Source organism: Sphaerodactylus townsendi, linkage group LG08 (assembly GCF_021028975.2).
Source record: "Sphaerodactylus townsendi isolate TG3544 linkage group LG08, MPM_Stown_v2.3, whole genome shotgun sequence".
NCBI lineage: Eukaryota > Metazoa > Chordata > Lepidosauria > Squamata > Sphaerodactylidae > Sphaerodactylus > Sphaerodactylus townsendi.
This window is the reverse complement of record NC_059432.1, coordinates 20,103,346-20,121,895: the sequence shown is the minus strand read 5'-3', so window position 1 is coordinate 20,121,895 and position 18,550 is coordinate 20,103,346. Positions and strand designations below refer to the sequence as shown.

The window sequence follows — 18,550 nt, the reverse complement described above, 5'->3', positions numbered from 1 at the left end:
CAATAGATTTACAACAGAGACTGGGAACAGTTTTGTATTATTGAACATAATAGTATAAGAATTTGTGTGTGTGTTTCTATCCCACTTTTCAGCTAGAAATGACATTCCCAAATGGTGCACAGCAATTGGGAACATTACTGATACCAAAAGCCGTTTTGAGAGGGTATGCTCAGCAATTTCCAGGTCAAAAAAAGATGGAAGGGTTCCCAACTGTTGTCTCCCCTGCCTCTGAGGGCCTCACCAATCAGTTAACTGGTTAAATAGAAAGTCAAGTGGGCAGTACTGCATAAACAGATCCAGCATGGTATACACCCGTGGTGGCGAACCTTTGACACTCCAGATGTTATGGACTACAGCCGCAACTGTAACTGCAACAGCCGCAGAAGGCCATTGCGTTCACATCCTACATGTGAGCTCCCAAAGGCACCTGGTGGGCCACTGCGAGTAGCAGAGAGCTGGACTAGATGGACTTTGGTCTGATCCAGCAGGCTTGTTCTTATGTTCTTATGTTCTTATGACTACAATTCCCATCAGGCTGATGGGAATTGTAGTCCATAACATCTGGAGTGCCAAAGGTTCGCCACCACTGGTATACACACATGGTTATTAATGTGTCAGACTTGGATCTGGGAAACCCAGGTTCTATTCTCTATTCTGTTGTGGAGACTCAGAGGATGATTCTGAGTTATTCTCTCTCTGTCTCTGTCTCTGTGTGTGTGTGTGTGTGTGACTCTCCATCTGTCTTATGCACAGACACAAACATACAGTGTTGTAAGTCATTTTCTCCCCACAACCTGTAGCCTTACAGATTATAAATAAATTCTTCTAAGATATGCATTTATTAACAGTTGCAGTAAGTTGACAAGAACCATAGAACCTGACAACTTTCCTTTATAATATTAAGCTTCCTGTTTGGTTTGGGAGGCATGGGTAATCTTTAAATTAAATTGCTCATTGGTTAGATTGTACTACTGCACATAACTGTCAGCTCGGATTCTGATGGTAAAACACTTTATCATGTCGTCCTATGGAAAATAAAGAAGCAGGGAGCATAATTTCAGTAACCGGGTGAGGCAACCATAGGCCCAAAGCTTACAACATGGTCCCCACTCCTCCATTTTATCCTCACAACACCATCCTCGTGAGGTAGGTTAGGCTAAGAGGCCATGAGTGGTCCATGATCATCCCTGACAGAGTGAGGGTTGAATTTGGATCTCCTAGTCTGGCACTCTAAATCAATATCTCATTTTTACCAAAAAAAAAAAAAAGTTAATTTCATCATGTGAAGAAGATGGTTTTAAGCCTCTTTTAGAAAGAAAGGGATTTAATTTGCCCCTAATGTTATGTTTTCCCCCATCTCTCATGCAGGGTTTCAGAAATAGAAATAACAACAAAAAAGGTATCAGAACAGCACATGGTCTAAACTGTGAAGAAACTGAAGAGTTTAGAATAAACATGAGACTAGATCTGTCTCAGTGATGGCAAGCCAATCTGCTATGAGGCCTTCCCTCCCTTGTGTTATCAGAAGTAACATTTTAATGCCATTCAGGGCAGAGTTCAGCCAGGGCCATGCTGAATACCAAAGAAAGGAAATGATATACCAGTGGTCAGCTGAAGGAAACGCAGGGCTGCAAATCCAGTCCTGGCCCGCTGTTCTTCATGCACTTTCTACTTAGGGATGACTGGCATGTTACAAAGTCCACGTGGGGAGTCACATGGTCTGTGTGAGGATTGGGGTCAGAGAATTGGGGTCACGTGTTGGACATTCAGGTCAGGTGCACAGAGGCCCATGAAGGGTGGGCAGCCCAATCCAGATAGGAAGGAGAAGGGGCTGTGCAAATAGTGTGGGCTCACGCTGATACATTTGCCAGCATGGGGGCCACTTACACTGCTGGGGTTGGGCAAACAGGGAGGCACTCATCTTTTCTCCTGTAAAACAGGACTCAAAGAAACTTACAACACTTTTTTTTTAAAAAAAACCCAATAATACAAAATCTCAATCCAGTAAGACAGAGAGATGTGTATAACTTCCAGTCACATATTTCACATTAGGAAATTTTTACTATTCGTAGACTTTCAGAGCACTCCTATATAATTTGGTCTTACTCAGCTTCCTAAACCTGTGGAATAGAGGCTCCTAAAACTTGGGGTGAGGCACACGGCACCAGATAGCAGCTGTTTTTCAAGCCAGCAGGTGGCCCAAAGCATGTAGGAAAATTCAGTCTTGATAGGAAGCTCTTCCTTTGCAGGCAGCACCCTTTATATGGTGTTCCTTGGTGTACTTTGCATTTGTTGATGAGAAGACCTTCAATGCTTGGCTGTCTTCCTAGACATTGTTGTTTACCTTCTTGTTGTCTTTGGGTAGCCCAGACTGGCCTGATCTCAGAAGCTAAGCAGGGTCAGCCAGTGGTGGGATCCAAAAATTTTAGTAACAGGTTCCCATGGTGGTGGGATTCAAACAGTGGCGTAGCGCCAGTGGGGCTGGGCGGGGCACAACGGGGCGTAGCCGGGCATTCTGGGGGGGCAGGGCATTGCTGGGCGGAGCTGTGGCAAGGATGCAGCCGCTGCGCCGGTCCTTGGGCGGCAAACGAATGCACTCAGGCGCAGGCTGCCACACACCTCCTGCTAGACTGCTTCAAGTTCTGTGCGCTACTGCTGAGGAGCGGAGGAGGGGCGTAACTAAGGCACAAAATCACCAATTAGTAACCCCCTCTCGGCACACACAAATAATTAGTAACCTACTCTCGGGAACCTGTGAGAACCTGCTGGATCCCACCTCTGGGATCAGCTCTGGTTACTATGTCGATGGGAGACCACCAAGGGTCATGAAGCAGAGGCAGGTAATGGCAAACTATCTCCAAATGTTTCTTGCCTTGAACCCCCCCCCCCCCACACACATACACACAAACCCTCTCAATCTTCCTTGCTTATGTGCAAATATGTAAGATTGATTCTCAGACATACTCTGTTCACACCAAGCAACAGGGAAATACAACTAATCTGGGTAGCATTTGACTTGACTTATCAGAGACGTAGCTAGGGAAAATGGAGCCTGGGGCAAAATGTGAGGGGGTCCCCTGGTATGGACAACCACCCTCCCCCATTACAACCAAACAATCTACTAGCAGCAAAGCCCATTGCTGGGGAGATGCAACGGGCCCTAGAAAAGGATAGAAGAGGAAGGGCCTCCCCAGCAATGGGCTTTAGTGTGGCTGTAGCAGCCCCCACCCCACCCTTGCTCAAGGCGTGACACTTACCTGGGTGTGCATCTGTGGCTTGGTGGTGAGACAGTTTGAAGAGTGTGGCTTGAGGTAGGAAGGGAGGTGAGGATAGGTGGGGAGTGGAGAGGAGAGGGGTGGGGTGGGGGAGGGGTGGGTGGGTGGGTGGCAAAGTAAGGGCTGGAGTGGAGGAGAGTGGAACAGGGTCGCTTATGGTGGTGGGAGGGTGGAAAAGGCAGGCTTGGGGTGGCAGATTGGGAGAGGGTGGAATGGGAGGCTTCAGGTGAGGGAGATCAGAAAGGTGAGGGTTCTGGTGGGGCAGGGTGGCAAGTTGAAGCATGGGAGAGGGTTGAAAGGTAAAACTTAGGGTGGCGGTGATTGAAGGGGTTGGTTGTAGGAGAGCATGAGGGTGGGTAGGGTTAGCAAATTAGTGTTGGGGTGAGGCAGGATGGCAAGGTGAGGGTTGGGGTGGGGGAGAGTTGAAAGGTAAGGCTTTGGGTGGTGAGAGGGTTGGAAGGTCTGGCTAGGGCAGGGGTAGGGAACCTGCGGCTCTCCAGATGTTCAGGAACTACAATTCCCATCAGCCTCTGTCAGCATGGCCAATTGGCCATGCTGGTAGGGGCTGATGGGAATTGTAGTTCCTGAACATCTGGAGAGCTGCAGGTTCCCTACCCCTGGGCTAGGGGAAAAGAAGGTTGGCAGGTGAGTATGAAGGTGAGGAGGATTGGCAGGTTAGTATTGAGGTGGGGGAGAGTGGCAAGGTGAGGGCTGGGGTGGGATGGCCGAAAAGGTAAGAATTGGGAGCATTAGAAAGTAAGGATTGAGGTGGGGAGGATTGGAAAGTGTGACTAGGGGTGTGATGGAAAGATTAGGATTGGGGGAGGGGAGGGGAGGGGAGGGGAGGGGAGGGTGGAAACTGGCTGGGGGGTTGGTAGGTGAGTATGAGGGTGGAGGGTTGCGAGTTAGTATTGGGGTGGGGGAGGGAGGCAAAGTGAGGGTAGGGGTGGGGGAAGGTTAGAAATGAGGCTTGGGTGGGGGGAGGATGGGAAGCTGTAGATTAGGGTGGGGGTGGCAGGGCCTGGGCTTTCTTGCAGGGGTCAGGGGGAGGCAGGGAAGGGCCCACAGGCTTGCTGGGGGTGAGGCAGAGGCCACGAGGGCTTACAGGGAAGAAGGAGGGGTGTGGAGGCGATTTTCTGCCCCCATGTGACTGAACAGCGGCTGCCCAGGGCATTTGTCCCCAGATGTCCCCATGGAAGCTCCGCCTCTACCCCTTTATGCATCCCAAAGTTCTGTGCTACTCAAGAAATGTTTCGCAGCTATAACCTCAATGTAGAACAAACTTCTTGAAGTTTGTAAAGTTGAAAACTTACTGGAGTACAAGATAAGAGTGTTGAACCTGGACAAGGGAGACGCAGGTTTCGAATCCCCACTTGACCATAAAGTTAATTTGATGGATGTTGATCAGTTGCTTATTTTCTAGCAAGCCTTCATCACAATGCCCTCCCACCCAATTCTGTAAAAGAAAGGTGAAATGCATCGCAGAGATATTTATTTGTCTTCTAGGCCACCCTTCCCCGAGATACACACGTCTCTGATTTTTAATTCTACATCCATGTTCTTATGTACAGATACATCTATGAGTCATCTTCTAAAATTGAAAAGGCAGACAGATTGGCCGCTATCACAATGGCAATACTGTTTTTTTTTTAAAAAGACTACTGGTTCTTGCAAGGCAAACCTCCAGTGCTGATAATTATTAAATATGGAAAGGGGGTTCTTATAAACCACTGGTTAATCTCTGTGGTTGCATGCTGCCATAGAGATTCCTGGGTTGTTGTTTTTTTAAGCAATTCCCATGTGCCATTATCTGCACTGCAGCTATTGATGCACTATGCTTATCATAAGAGGGGAATATGATAGTATATTCAATGCATGGATAAGCAAAGCTCTCAAGCTGCAGTCCTGGCTCTGGGCTTCGCTGAGCAGCTAGAGCACAGCCTCTTTTGACTTGCGTCCCAGCCTTTTTTCTTGCTTCTTTTGGCCAGTCAGAGGCTCTTCGTCGTTCCTGCCAATGGCAATTGAAATGGCAAACTGGCTTCCTTGAAATGCTGAGGCTGGAAATGGTTTGCAGAAGCCCGTTCTGTTTCCTGAAAGATGCTTCAGACATGTTCTCGCTGTGGGGCCACCCACTGAAATATTTTGGAAATTGCAGAAGGCGAGAAAGGGAAAACAGCGGGCCAGAAATACTTGCCTACTTAAGAATAAGCAGGCAGTGTCTTGCTTATTGCAGATTTCCCTTTCATTTCAAGGTGAAATGTGGGTGTATTGAGTTTTCCTGCTTTCTGAAATTTCCCAGATAATATCAGCCTGCTCTTCTGAACTGCCCGGTGAAAACTGTAAAAATCAAAGCAGTGGTAGTAAGTTTCAGCTGCTTCCTCAAAGAGGAGAACAATAATGAGTAAGCAGACCTATATTTACAAGCAGTCGATTTGTCCATCAGCGTTGCATGGCAAACGTTTGGCAGCCAAAACGTTGGCCTAGGAAGCAATTGTCTGAAGAAAAGGTTGTCCAAAGATGATCCCCATCAGCTTTGTGCAAGATTTTGGTCCCAAGCAAGCCAGTGTACACAATTAAGAAAGAAATGTGGAAATTATTATTATTATTATTATTATTATTATTATTATTATTATTATTATTATTATTATTATTATTATTAATTCGATTTGATAAACCGCCCTACCCCCCAAGGGCTCAAAATGTACTTAATATTTGCCATTTTTTCCTTCTTTGAATTACTGGTGTTTTAATTGCTTCTTTTCCCATTTGGTTTTTGATTAATCTGAAATATGGGTGCATTTTGTTGGTTAAAGCAGTTCTGTGGTGTGTTTGTGTACACACACACACACACACACACACACACACACACACACACGCTTACAGGGCAAGTTGCCTCTTTGATAAAAGTTTGCCCATCAATTATTACTTTAATGTACGTATGTGTGTATTAAAGTTAGTATTAATAAATATTAATATATATTGAAGTAATAACAGACGGACAAACTTCTCTCAAAGAGGTAACTTGCCCTACTTGCTCTTGGAACATTCTCATTTTATGCAGAGAAGTGAAGCAGGCCCACAGGCCTAACTTGTGTTTTGCATGAAGGGAATGTCACCCTAGTCGTCTTCCCAGATCATGAGGTTGCCAACTTTTTAGGAAATTCCTGGAGATTTAGGGGTACAGCCTGGCAAGGGGAGGGACTTCATCTGGGTGTAATGCCACAGTTCACCCTTCAAAGCAGCCGTTTTCTCCAGGGTCTCTGATCTGTGTCGTGTGGAGATCTGTTGTAATTCCAGGAGCGCTTCAGCCCCCACATGGAAGTTGGCACCCCTGCTGTCCCAGAATCCTTTGCATTGTGCATGTAAAACTTGCAGAGGTTCCTTGGCAGACAAACCAATGTGAAGAACGTTCCAAGAATATGGGAAGTCTGAAAGATAATGTTGTAGAATGAACATTGTGTGGCACTAATCAGTACTTGCCAGACCTGGATGGCCCAGGCTAGTCTGATCCTGTCAGATCTCAGAAGCTTAACAGGGTTGGCCTTGGTTAGTACTTGGAGAGGAGACCACCAAAAAAGTCCAGGATTATGAAGCAGAGGCAGGCAATGGTAAACCGACTCTCAACATCTCTTGCCTTGAAAACCCTATGGGATCATCTTGAGTCACTTTCCACCACCACCAAGCAACACTCAGATAATGGTACTGGGGGGAAATGGGTTGGAGGAGAGGCAGGATTTAAGTCTTTGGAGAACCAGTTAGTTCTGAAGAAGGATCTGCAGAAGGAAGAGGTGCTTGTTTGGGAGATGGAAAGGTGGTGCGAGAGAGACTGCTGCAAATCTCAGAACATTTTCTGAGCTCTTTGAAGACAATCAGATCATCAGACTGATGGAGGAGCAAAAGATTCCAGCTGTGGAACTTGGGATTCTGTCATGTCACAAAGGGCCTTATGTCTAAAAGAACACATACAGATCAACATATTTAAAGACTGGACCTGTCTCTGTTTAGCAGTGTCTCTCAGGACTGAGAATCGTCTGTCATTTGCTTTTTTCTAATGTATGTACATGGGATGAAATTGATGTGTGCAGAAAAAAATGATATAGAAGCAGTCTTTGATACAAGACTTCCCATAACATGGGGAAATACACTCCTGGAATAATCATTCATGGAAGATTCCTGTCAGCCAATAAAATTTTTAATTGCAGGCCATATAGGGGCATGGTCTACAGAGGAGGACTTACAACAAAGTTATAGTTAGCAGCTGTTGGATTTTCACATAACCATGAAAGTATGCTTCTGTGGTTGGACCTCAAGAGTTATCAAAAAGCAGGTTAAAAAATGACAGTCTCAGCCTACCATAAACTTGACTTGGAGAGGCCGCACAGCACAGCTGTGATTGTGGACAAATTCCTGATGTATGCATGAGGTTTCTGCAGGAGATATTCATGATGAAAGTCCTGTGGAGTGTGATGGCAGACTCTGGATAGGTATACCTAATCTCACCCATATGATGCTTCTATATTTTTCGAATGGGGCCATTAGCAGCCATGTGTGTTTTGTAGCCATGTATGTTGTGTGAAATGGTGTGGAGGAAAGGGTCAGTCTTTGCACATAGGTCATGGCCTAAATCCAGATTCCTTTCCCCATTTTTTTTTGTTTTTGCTGTCAAGTCGTCGCTGATTTACTGTAGGGTTTTCAAGGCAAGAGAAGTTCAGAGATGGTTTGTCCCTGCCTGCCTGCACCTCCCAACCCTGGTGTTCCTTGGAGGTCTTCCATCCAAATACTACCAAGGATCGAGGCTGAGAGTGTGTGATTGACCCTGCAAATTGCCAGGGCGGAGTAGTGATTCAGACTTGGGCTTCCCAAATCCTAGTCTGACTTCTGAATTACTGCACCATGCTGGCTGTCTTCCCGCAGCTGTTGCACAATTGATCTGTAGATCCTTATCCTTGTATCACATTTATGTCATATGTTTTTGAGTGGAAAGTGCCTTCAGGTCGCACCGATGGTGACCTCATAGGGCCGTGGTGGCGAACCTTTGGCACTCCAGATGTTATGGACTACAATTCCCATCAGCCCCTGCCAGCATGGCCAATTGGCCATACTGGCAGGGGCAGATGGGAATTGTAGTCCATAACATCTAGAGTGCCAAAGGTTCACCACCACTGCCATAGGGTTTTAAGGGCAAGAGACAATGGCAAAGCAGAGGTGGGTTGCCATTTCCTGCCTCTGTTTAGCAACCCCAGTCCTCCCTGTTAATATCCCATCCATGTACTAACCAGGATGGACTCTGTTGCTTAGGTTGTTGCCAAACCTCCAACATCTGACAAAATTGGCCTATCCTGGACCATTCAGGTCAGGGCCACACATGCATTTTTAGTTGCGTAAATATAATCAAAATGTAGAAATACCTAATCGTACAAAAATGAATGTTGAGTTGCCTTCTTTATTTATTCGTTTTTATTTACATCTCTTTTTTCCCCTAATGAGATGAGGTGTTGGCAGCATGGGTAGTGAAGGAGGCCAGAATCCCAGCTTCGCTTCCCACACTCGGTCGTGCTGCCCTTCATTTCAAACCCCAGACCTAAAAATATCACCTGAGGTTGGTTTTATTCGACTAAAAAGCAGCATAGCTGTAGGAATATAGAAAACATTGTCTAAAGGCAAGGAGACATTTTCAAAAAATAAAGTGAGATTTTCTAGGCCCAGCTGTTTGTTGTTAGGGTTCCTTTGTGTTTAATAGTTGTGTGGCTGAGGAGACTCTGGCCCCTTCCGCACATGCAAAATAATGCGTTTTCAAACCACTTTCACAACTGTTTGCAAGTGGATTTTGCTATTCCGCACAGCTTCAAAGAGCACTGAAAGCAGTTTGAAAGTGCATTATTCTGCATGAGCGGAATGAGCCTCTGACAGTTTTTTTCCTGTCATGGTACCGTAAAAGTTTGATGGTTGTAAGAGGGGGAATCTATATTAAAAACAGTCAGTAAGGTATAAAGTTATTTAATAGAAAATTACCAGACTCCTGATGTGTTTAATTGCTTGTCATCAGAGGGATCTGCCAAGTTTGGAGAAGCAACTTATCTGCATATGCCTGAGTAGGAGATGCAATGTGTCAGATTCTTAGAAAAAAATTATGGGGGCTTGGTGTTTGTTATCTTACTGAGTTTGGAGCAGTACCCCTTTCCCCTGTTTTTTTAATGTGAAAAGCTGTGCCTACTAAAATCCCTTCCCCCACACAATTATTAAGAACATAAGAACATAAGAACAAGCCAGCTGGATCAGACCAGAGTCCATCTAGTCCAGCTCTCTGCTACTTGCAGTGGCCCACCAGGTGCCTTTGGGAGCTCACATGCAGACTGTGAAAGCAATGGCCTTCTGCGGATGTTGCTCCCGAGCACCTGGACTGTTAAGGCATTTGCAATCTCAGATCAAAGAGGATCAAGATTGGTAGCCATAAATCGACTTCTCCTCCATAAATCCGTCCAAGCCCCTTTTAAAGCTATCCAGGTTAGTGGCCATCACCACCTCCTGCAGCAGCATATTCCAAACACCAATCACACGTTGCGTGAAGAAGTGTTTCCTTTTATTAGTCCTAATTCTTCCCCCCAGCATTTTCAATGGATGCCCCCTGGTTCTAGTATTGTGATTGATTATTGGTTGAAAACTCAACTTATTTCTGAACCACCATACCCTCGCCAAGCGGGATTGACGGTGTAGTCTTAAGCAAAGTTTCACCTTTTCGAGAACCATCATGAGGTAGTAGTCAGAGGGCTAGACTAGGATTTGGGAGACCCTTCTTCGAACCCGCTACTTTGCCATGGAAACTCGCAGAATGACTGTGGATAGCCATGAACTCTTGACTTAATCTACCTCACAGGGTTTTTATGAGGATAAAACAGAGAAGGAGAGAATGCTGTGGGCCATTTGGGGTACCCACTGAGGAGGAAAGTGATTTGCAAATGACGTAAATAAATAATTGAAGGCAATTAGGTTGTGCTGTCAAAGAGCCGAAAATATGGGATAATGGAAATGTCGGTCATCCTCGGCATTTTATTTACTTCAAAACCAGCTCTGATTCCTGTTTGTGTGAGGAGTGGGTTTTGCAAACGACATTCCTGCCTGAACTGTCCCTTCCCCCTATAGCCAGAAGCCACTGTAATGTGCTGACGGTGATTTTTACTCGCTGACATTGTCAAATGCGCAGTTTGTTATGCTGTGATAGAAAAAAAAATCTACGAGACCTTCAGTAATCCTAATAAAATGCTGGCTTTTTATATTCGAGCCTGTGCGTCTGCTGTTTGAAAGAGCTTTGATATTAGCTGCCCTGTGTAATGATTTGCACAGTTCACAGAGTTCACAGTGGTTACTCGTGGCGGAAATTCTTGTCAACGCAAACTTTTGAATTAAAAAATAGCCTCTTTGGTGGGCAGGGCAACGGCAAGCAGAGCCAGAGCATAGGAGTCAGCAAAGGACCTGGAAAAGCTGGTGGATCAGGGTGGTGCTAAGATGGACTTTGGACAAACATGGGAGGAGGCAGGCAGGATCATGTGACTCAGTGTCATAAGTAGTGAAAAACCTAGTGGACCATGGGCAGAGTTTGGCAAAATCTTGACTTTACTGGTTTTCCATATCCCAGTAGTAGTAAGGTTGCCAACCTTCAAATGGGGCCTGGAGATCTCCCAGAATTCCAACAGATCCCCAGACCATGCAGATCCATTCTCTTGGAGAAAACGGCTGCTTTCAAAGATGGACTTGTGGCATTATCAGCCCATCCAATTGGGGGGGGGGGGGCGAATCTGCCTGTGGGAGTGGTGCGATGCAGTGCTGGCGGGCAAATCCACTGGCGAGTGGCTGCTGCCCCCTGGTGGGGTGATGCAGCACTGGATGCCATGCCAGTTTCCTGCTGTCACCAGGATAGTGGGGGCAGGGGCGTGGCCAGGAGAGGAGCTGACATTAGTTGGCTTCCTCTTGGCCATTGCCATCATTACACCGGTGGCTGGGGCCCCAGACTTAGGCTCATTCCGCACATGCAGAATAATGCACTTTCAAACTGCTTTCAGTGCTCTATGAAGCTGTGCGGAATAGCAAAATCCACTTGCAAACAGTTGTGAAAGTGGTCTGAAAACGCATTATTTTGCGTGTGCGGAAGGGGCCTTAGACTACTAAAAAGATGTAGTAAGTCCATTCAGCCCAATGGGAGGCTTCTCAGCAGTGGGGAAGCTTTTCTGCTTTTCACGCTGCAGGAAATCCACAGGAGCAATGGCCTAGTGCAACCCCGGCACTGTGGTGGGTCACCTGGCTGGTTGGATGGGACTGCCCACCACTCTGGGGTCCCTCCCCTCCCCAAACTCTCCCCTCTCCAGGCTCCATCCCTGAAATCTCCAGGAAAATCCCATCCCCAAGCTTTCTTTGCCATCAAGTCACAGCTGATTTATGGCAATCCCTGGTGGGGTTTTCAAGGCAAAAGGCATTTGGAGCTGGTTTGCCATTTCCTGCCTCTGTATTCCTTGGAGGTATCCCTGGTATTCCTTGGAGGTCTCCAGTCCAAATACTAGCCAGGTCAACCCTGCTTAACTTCTGAGGTCTGACAGGATAAGGCTAGCCTGGACTATCCAGGTCAGGGTAACCCATAATTGGCAACCCTAAACAATCATAACTTGATAGACTCCTATTTCACTAGGACATTGTTGGCAATCCTAGTTGAGATGAGCTTCGCAAATATCCAAATTGCTTCTGCTGGTATTGCTTTCCCAGTAGGAGGAACCCTACAGCTCATAAAGCTGTAGACAAATTCAACTCTGAAAGAATAAAGAGAAGGTAATCGTATTTATTTAGTCAGTCAGTTGGTTAGTTTGTTCAATTTATAGGCTGCCCCTGTGCAGAGCTCTGTATCGCACAAAGTAGACCCCTGGTTGCAAGACTGTGCCGGCTTAAGAGAAGAAACATGATATTAATGCCATGCTTTTGAACCCCATCAATCTAGTGCCTGTGGAGTGTCCAGTCGCTGATTGAGTGCCCCTTTTTATTCCTCCGGTTTGGAGTTCCCTTTTGTTATCTATGGGACCCACTTCTTCGTTCTGCTTCCCCCCTCTTTGGGAGGGTTTTAATTGGATTTTATTGCGTGACGCCATCTTTGTTAATTTTATCGCTGTGTTTTAATTCTAATTTAATGGGGTTTGTTTGTATGGGTTGTAAGATGTAATTATGTTGTGCACCACCCAGAGCCCTCCGGGGGTTGGGCAATATATAAAACCCATACATACATACATACATACATACATACATACATACATACATACATACATACATACATACATACATACATACATACATACATACATACATACATACATACATACATACAATAGTGCCAGTTGAATGTAGAGAAATGCAACATCGCTGAAGATAACACTGAAACTCATGCAGCTTTGTGACTCGCTGCCTCTGCTCCAATCCCCTCTTCTAGAATACGTTAAAAATAAAAGACCCCTGCCTGGCTTTGCTTTTGGTCTCCCTATTAGTGAGAGATCCCGTCCATGCCATGACTGGAAATGGAGATCAGGGATCATGTTTTTTGGCAAAGGGCAATGGTCAGCCTGCAGAAAAGGAAAAACAATAAGAGAATTTAAAATGAAGTGCAGGCTTCTCTTGGCAGAGACCCTCTTCCCTCAGGATGCATCAAAGAGCAGTTGAAGGATAGAAGTCAAAACTGCCAGCTTTGGGCTGGGAAAGTCCTGGAGGGGCAGATCCTATGGAGGACAGAGTGTCTATGTGGGGACCTCAGCAGAGTAAAATACCATAGAGTTCGCCCTTCAAAGCAGCCATTTTCTCCAGAGGGGCTGATCCCTGTAATCTGGAGAGCTCCTGGTCCCATCTGGAGGTTGGCAAGTGAAAGGGGACAGACACCATCCAGGGTCTGGGGTTTGTACTTTTATGGTTAACTGCTTAGGAGCAGCAGTGGCGTAGGAGGTTAAGAGCTTGTGTATCTAATCTGGAGGAACCGGGTTTGATTCCCAGCTCTGCCGCTAGAGTTGTGGAGGCTTATCTGGGGAATGCAGATTAGCCTGTACACTTCCACACACGCCAGCTGGGTGACCTTGGGCTAGTCACAGCTTCTCGGAGCTCTCTCAGCCCCACCTACCTCACAGGGTGTCTGTTGTGAGGGGGGAAGGGCAAGGAGATTGTAAGCCCCTTTGAGTCTCCTACAGGAGAGAAAGGGGGGATATAAATCCAAAACTCTTCTTCTCTTCGTATTCTTTTGTTATAGTACATGATTCCCCAGATTTTTAAAAATTCCAGTGCATTGAAATTATTAGTTAATGGCACTGGCTTTTCATAGTGTAGTCCTATGCAAAGTTGCTCCAGTCAAAGCCCAGTGCTTTCAACTGACTTAGTCTGGTGTTGGGATTGCACTTTCACTGTCTTCAAAGATTTAACCAAACACTCCCAACACACACCAACTGGGTGACCTTGGGCTAGTCACAGTTCTTCTGAGCTGACCTGACAGCGTGTTTGTTGTGAGGGGGAAAGGGAAAGGAGTTTGTAAGCCCCTTTGAGTCTCCTTGCAGGAGAGAAAGGGGGGATATAAATCCAACTCTTCTTCTTCAAAAGCGCTCTCTCTCTCTCTCTCTCTCTCTCTCTCTCTCTCTCTGTGACTGGAAACTGTGCTTCATCCCATCACTGCAATGATGTCACAACCCCCCCCCCATTTCCTGCATTGGGAGACCTACATGGAATCCATAAAATAGTGAGGCTGTACTGTCCTAATTATTAATTTCAAAGACCTTGTGTTTTTAATAATCCTCCTGGCATAATGGATTCTGGATTACTTTGCTGAAATGTTGCCCGTTCTAGGAAATTTAATTGCCTAGAGCAGGGGTAGGGAACCTGCGGCTCTCCAGATGTTCAGGAACTACAATTCCCATCAGCCTCTGTCAGCATGGCCAATTGGCCATGCTGGTAGGGGCTGATGGGAATTGTAGTTCCTGAACATCTGGAGAGCCGCAGGTTCCCTACCCCTGGCCTAGAGGAAAAGGAAATCTCTACAAAACAGGCAGTGATGATGTGTATACACACAAGCTTGATTGAAGACTTGCTTTGCTTTGGAGCACTTTCCCCCTGGGATGGATTCGTGGCATCTCAGGGTCCTGTTTCCAATATATGGAGCAGAAGTCTGTCTTTTGGGAATTATTCACAATTTATGGCACTCTTCAGAAGCAATTAGGATAGGGAAGAGAAGAAAAGGGAGAGCTGAAAAGCTGGAGGAGAAAACAGATGAAAATGATAGTACAAATTGTTAGCTGCACCCAAAAGTATGTTCCTTTTCTTTCTGCTTCCTGTTTTCAATCTGTTTGGCTTAGGGCAGTTCTATACATGATAAGGATTGTGGGGAAACTCCAGAGTTACTTCGCTGACTTCCCAAAAGCCCTTTTCACATATCATAATCATACATGCCAAGAACAGGCCAACTCTGCATATCTGGAGCACATGATACCAGCGAATTTCCTGGTATTCATGACTGCGGTGTTGTCTGAAAGGGCGCATCTGCACGCAGCCTCTGTGTACACTACGTGAGATTCTAGTTTGCATGTCCTGTTGCTGAAAATCTGCATGTTGCCCAATTTGGGCAACTTGGTTGCTGTGCATTCCTTGAGAATCTATGTATAACTGGTGGATCAGTCATACTTACCAGACCCCCAGATCACAGATCCTGTAACACCATTACAGGGGTACTGCCAATACGCCAAGTGTGTCCATGATATTCCCTATATACTTGCATATTTCAGTTCTCATACTCAAGTGTCTGGGTCCTTATTTAGTTTCTGTTCTTCTTGCTTGACTCAGGTTACAATCACCATGTCCCACAGTTACACCTTTGGCTGCCTATGTGATGTTTTAATTCCAATTAGAAGGATAGGGTTTTTTACCCTCACACAGGCTGGCAGCTTTATACCTGTAGAATGTTTATGGACATTCCATAAAGCCTCATCAGTTCAGCCAATCCACATCAGTGGCCTCCTTATCACAAATTCAATCAAAATATATTGATGTTAATGAAGAAAACAACAATTTGTTTTCAGCTTAGCCTAGAGCAGTGTTTCCCAACCTTTTCGAGGTCAGGGTATCCTTGACCTCACTCTTCATATCTCACGGTACCCCTGCCACCACCCTCCACCTTCCCCTCCCATTGCCCCTGCTTGCCACACCCCACACCTTCCCCTCTCAGGGTGAAGGGAAGCACTGGGGGTGGTGGTGGCTGCTGACCTTGTGGCAGGCCCTGCCCCATGGGCCAGCTCCATGTCCTTGCTGGCGCTGGTGGGAGACACCACAAAAATGAGGGTGGTGGTGGTAGTAGTGTTGCCGCGGTACCCCTGGGACATGCTCACGGCACCCCAGGGTACTAGGGAACCCTGGTTGAGAATGGTTGGCCTAGAGTTTTATCAAGTGTCTTGCAGAAAGAAAACAGTATGAACAATTGTGGAATAGCACCTGAAAGTGGTGCAGAGTCACCAAAGAACGTTTGCGTAGTCTATTGAAGGGATTTCTTCGTGATCTGTAGTCATGTTCTCTTACATGGATCTCCAACTCCTGTCAGCGTAGACTGCCATTCCACCTCAAATGCTTCAAAACCCCTCAATTACTGGCTTAAGAATAATCAAAACATTTATTGGCTTAAGAATAATCAGACTTCACTACTGATTTGTGAAAGTAAAATCTTTGTGGTATAGAAACCCGATTGTTTTGATTCGTTGTAAATGTAAAGAGCCATTTTTGTCTGCTGAATGCCTGTTCTGTGTCATGGTCACAGATCTGAAGTTATGCCTTCTTGTCTTTTACAGTCTGACACCAATGCAAGTTACCTACGAGCCGCCCGGGCAGGCAACTTAGAAAAGGCCCTCGACTACTTAAAAAGCGGAGTGGACATCAACATTTGCAATCAGGTTGTAAAAACATTTCAGTTTGTTATTTTGACAACATTTCTGCTCGCTTAGATCAGTTACTGTTACAAGAGCAGCAGATAATGCTTAAAGTCAGAGCAGCTGGCATGCCTTTTGTCCCCTTCCTTCATGCGTCGATGCGGTCAGTGTGTGCCAAAAGTTCCATTGAGCATTGTGCAAAGAGTGAAAAAGGTCCCTTCCAAAGTGACTTGCAGTAACACAATTACGTTAACAGCTGTAGTATAAAATTTGCAGCCATAGTCACAAAAATTAATTTCATAATATCTTCCATGATAATAAATGACACCATAAGAAAAATTGCCTGTCATAATAAAACTTGTCATCAGTAGGGTTTACATCAAGAGATTTTAACTTTCTCTTATTCTCAACAACCACAAAGATAAACGCTGTCATTTGCAATGCTATCCATTTATTTTTATCCTCCAGTAGCATTACACGTTTATTTCCAGGTAAGAGGCTACTCCTGCAAGGAAGACAAGGGGATTGTGGTAAGGAAGAAGAGAACAAAGAAATTCAAAAGTACATTAAAATTACATCATGACCCGGTGGGTGGACCATTAAGGATGTGTTTTGCCATATCTAGACCTCAGTGGGTGCTGTTTGCTAAGGCAACTATCTATTCAGCAGCTCTCTGTGCTGAAGAATTTCTTCCTAGTTGTTGCTGCTAATTAGTACCTAGTAATGAACATACCTCCCTGGTACGGATAGCCCAGGCTAGCTCATCAGATCTCAGGAGCTAAGTGGAGTTGGCCTCTGGTTACTGCTTGGCTGGGAAACATGAGTCAGCTGTGATTTGGTAACCAAAAAAATGAACGTGCCAATCGTGGTCAGTAATTTGTGTTTGATTGACTAGTGCAATAATGTTTGGGACTTAATGAGTTGCAGAAATGAAATACATGGGGGTGAACAAGTTCAAATGTGTTTTGAAATATATATTTGAGTTGGGTTATAGAGAAAATACCAGGGCTGACATTAGTATTTCCATCATTCTCAGAGGGATGTAGCAAGTCCAGCGCAAGGTGCTTACTTGCTTAGTTCTAGGCTACTGAACTTCAGATAGCTATGAAAAACAACGTATTATACATTGTTTCAGCAACTAAGATAGTTACCCTTGGAATCATTACCCATCAGTGGGATGTACATCTAAATAAGTATGCCTAGTATTGTAGCCATGTTTGCATTCCTCATGTTGAAAAAAATAAAAAAATAAAAGAACAAAAGAACAATTTCAAGATACAAATCTCATTAGATTTAGTGCAACTTGCTTCTCAGTAAATATGCTTTGAATTGTTCTGCATTTTCTTATATTCATCCTGTCCCCGGATTGCCAACACCGAGTTGGAAAATTCTTGGAGATTTGTGGGTGGGGAGAGACCTTAGTGGGGCACAAACAACGCCATAGAGCCCGCCCTCTGAAGCAGCCATTTTCTGCAGTCTTGAGAGCTGTTGAAATTCTAGGTCTCCAAGTCTCACCTGAAGGTTGGCAGTCCTGTTCTGTATTCTTTCCTGTCCCCTTTCCCTTCTCTCCATGGTCGATTCCCCACTGGCAGGTTTGACCTAGGTTTGACTTAGGTATTCCCCACAGCCGCTGAGTTCGACACGGTTCTGTTCCAGCTTCACCCCCTCAAACTGTCAAATTCCGACTCCATCAGGGAGGTACAACTTTTTCAGCGAACCTAGGTTGAACTCAGGTTGAAGCCGGTAAAGTGGGGAATCATCGAGGAACTGTTCCCTCCGGTCAGCTGATCACAGTTCAGTGTTTTGGGCATGCTCAGAACGAAAGACTCCCGGTGGAGAAAAGCGGGGCCTTTTAAAAAAAATCCTTCTTGTATATGAAGCGATGGCCATATATATAAACAGCACACATTTACACGCTGCTTTTAGCTACATAGAGCACTGATTTGTGGCTATGTTGCCGTTATGTTAAAAAAATGGATGCACGTTCACGTTCCCATGGTAACATGACAGCCAATCAGGAACAAAGAGCAGAAGAGGCGCTGAGGTGATCCCGCCCTCTGAGCTCAGCTCTGGTGGGACGAACTCGGCTGCTGTGGGGAGTAACAATGGAGTCAACCTAGGTCAGTTCCTTTTCAGGGAACCGGGTCGAATCTAGTCAACTCTGCAGTGGGGAATCAACCCATAACTACTGAAACTGATGTCATAAGCTCCTTCTGGCAAGTACTTCTCTCTTTTTGCCTCTGTTGTTCTACAGCGCATGAAACTCTGCTTGAATGTGTATCATTGTGGTACACCATACTGCGGGTCCAGTGTAAGAAACAGTTTGCGTAATTGCGTTAGGTTGATAACGATCATTGCTAT

At 45.5% G+C, this 18,550-nt stretch overlaps 1 protein-coding gene across 1 annotated transcript in view; it reads left to right on the top strand.

Annotated features, from left to right (window-relative positions):
- Positions 1-18,550, top strand: part of LOC125437512 (ankyrin-3-like) — a 154,221-nt gene that overhangs the window by 88,454 nt on the left and 47,217 nt on the right. Inside the window, exon 2 of the mRNA XM_048505114.1 lies at positions 16,112-16,213. Coding sequence (XP_048361071.1) covers positions 16,112-16,213 — 102 coding nt within the window. The remainder of the gene's footprint in view (positions 1-16,111; positions 16,214-18,550) is intronic.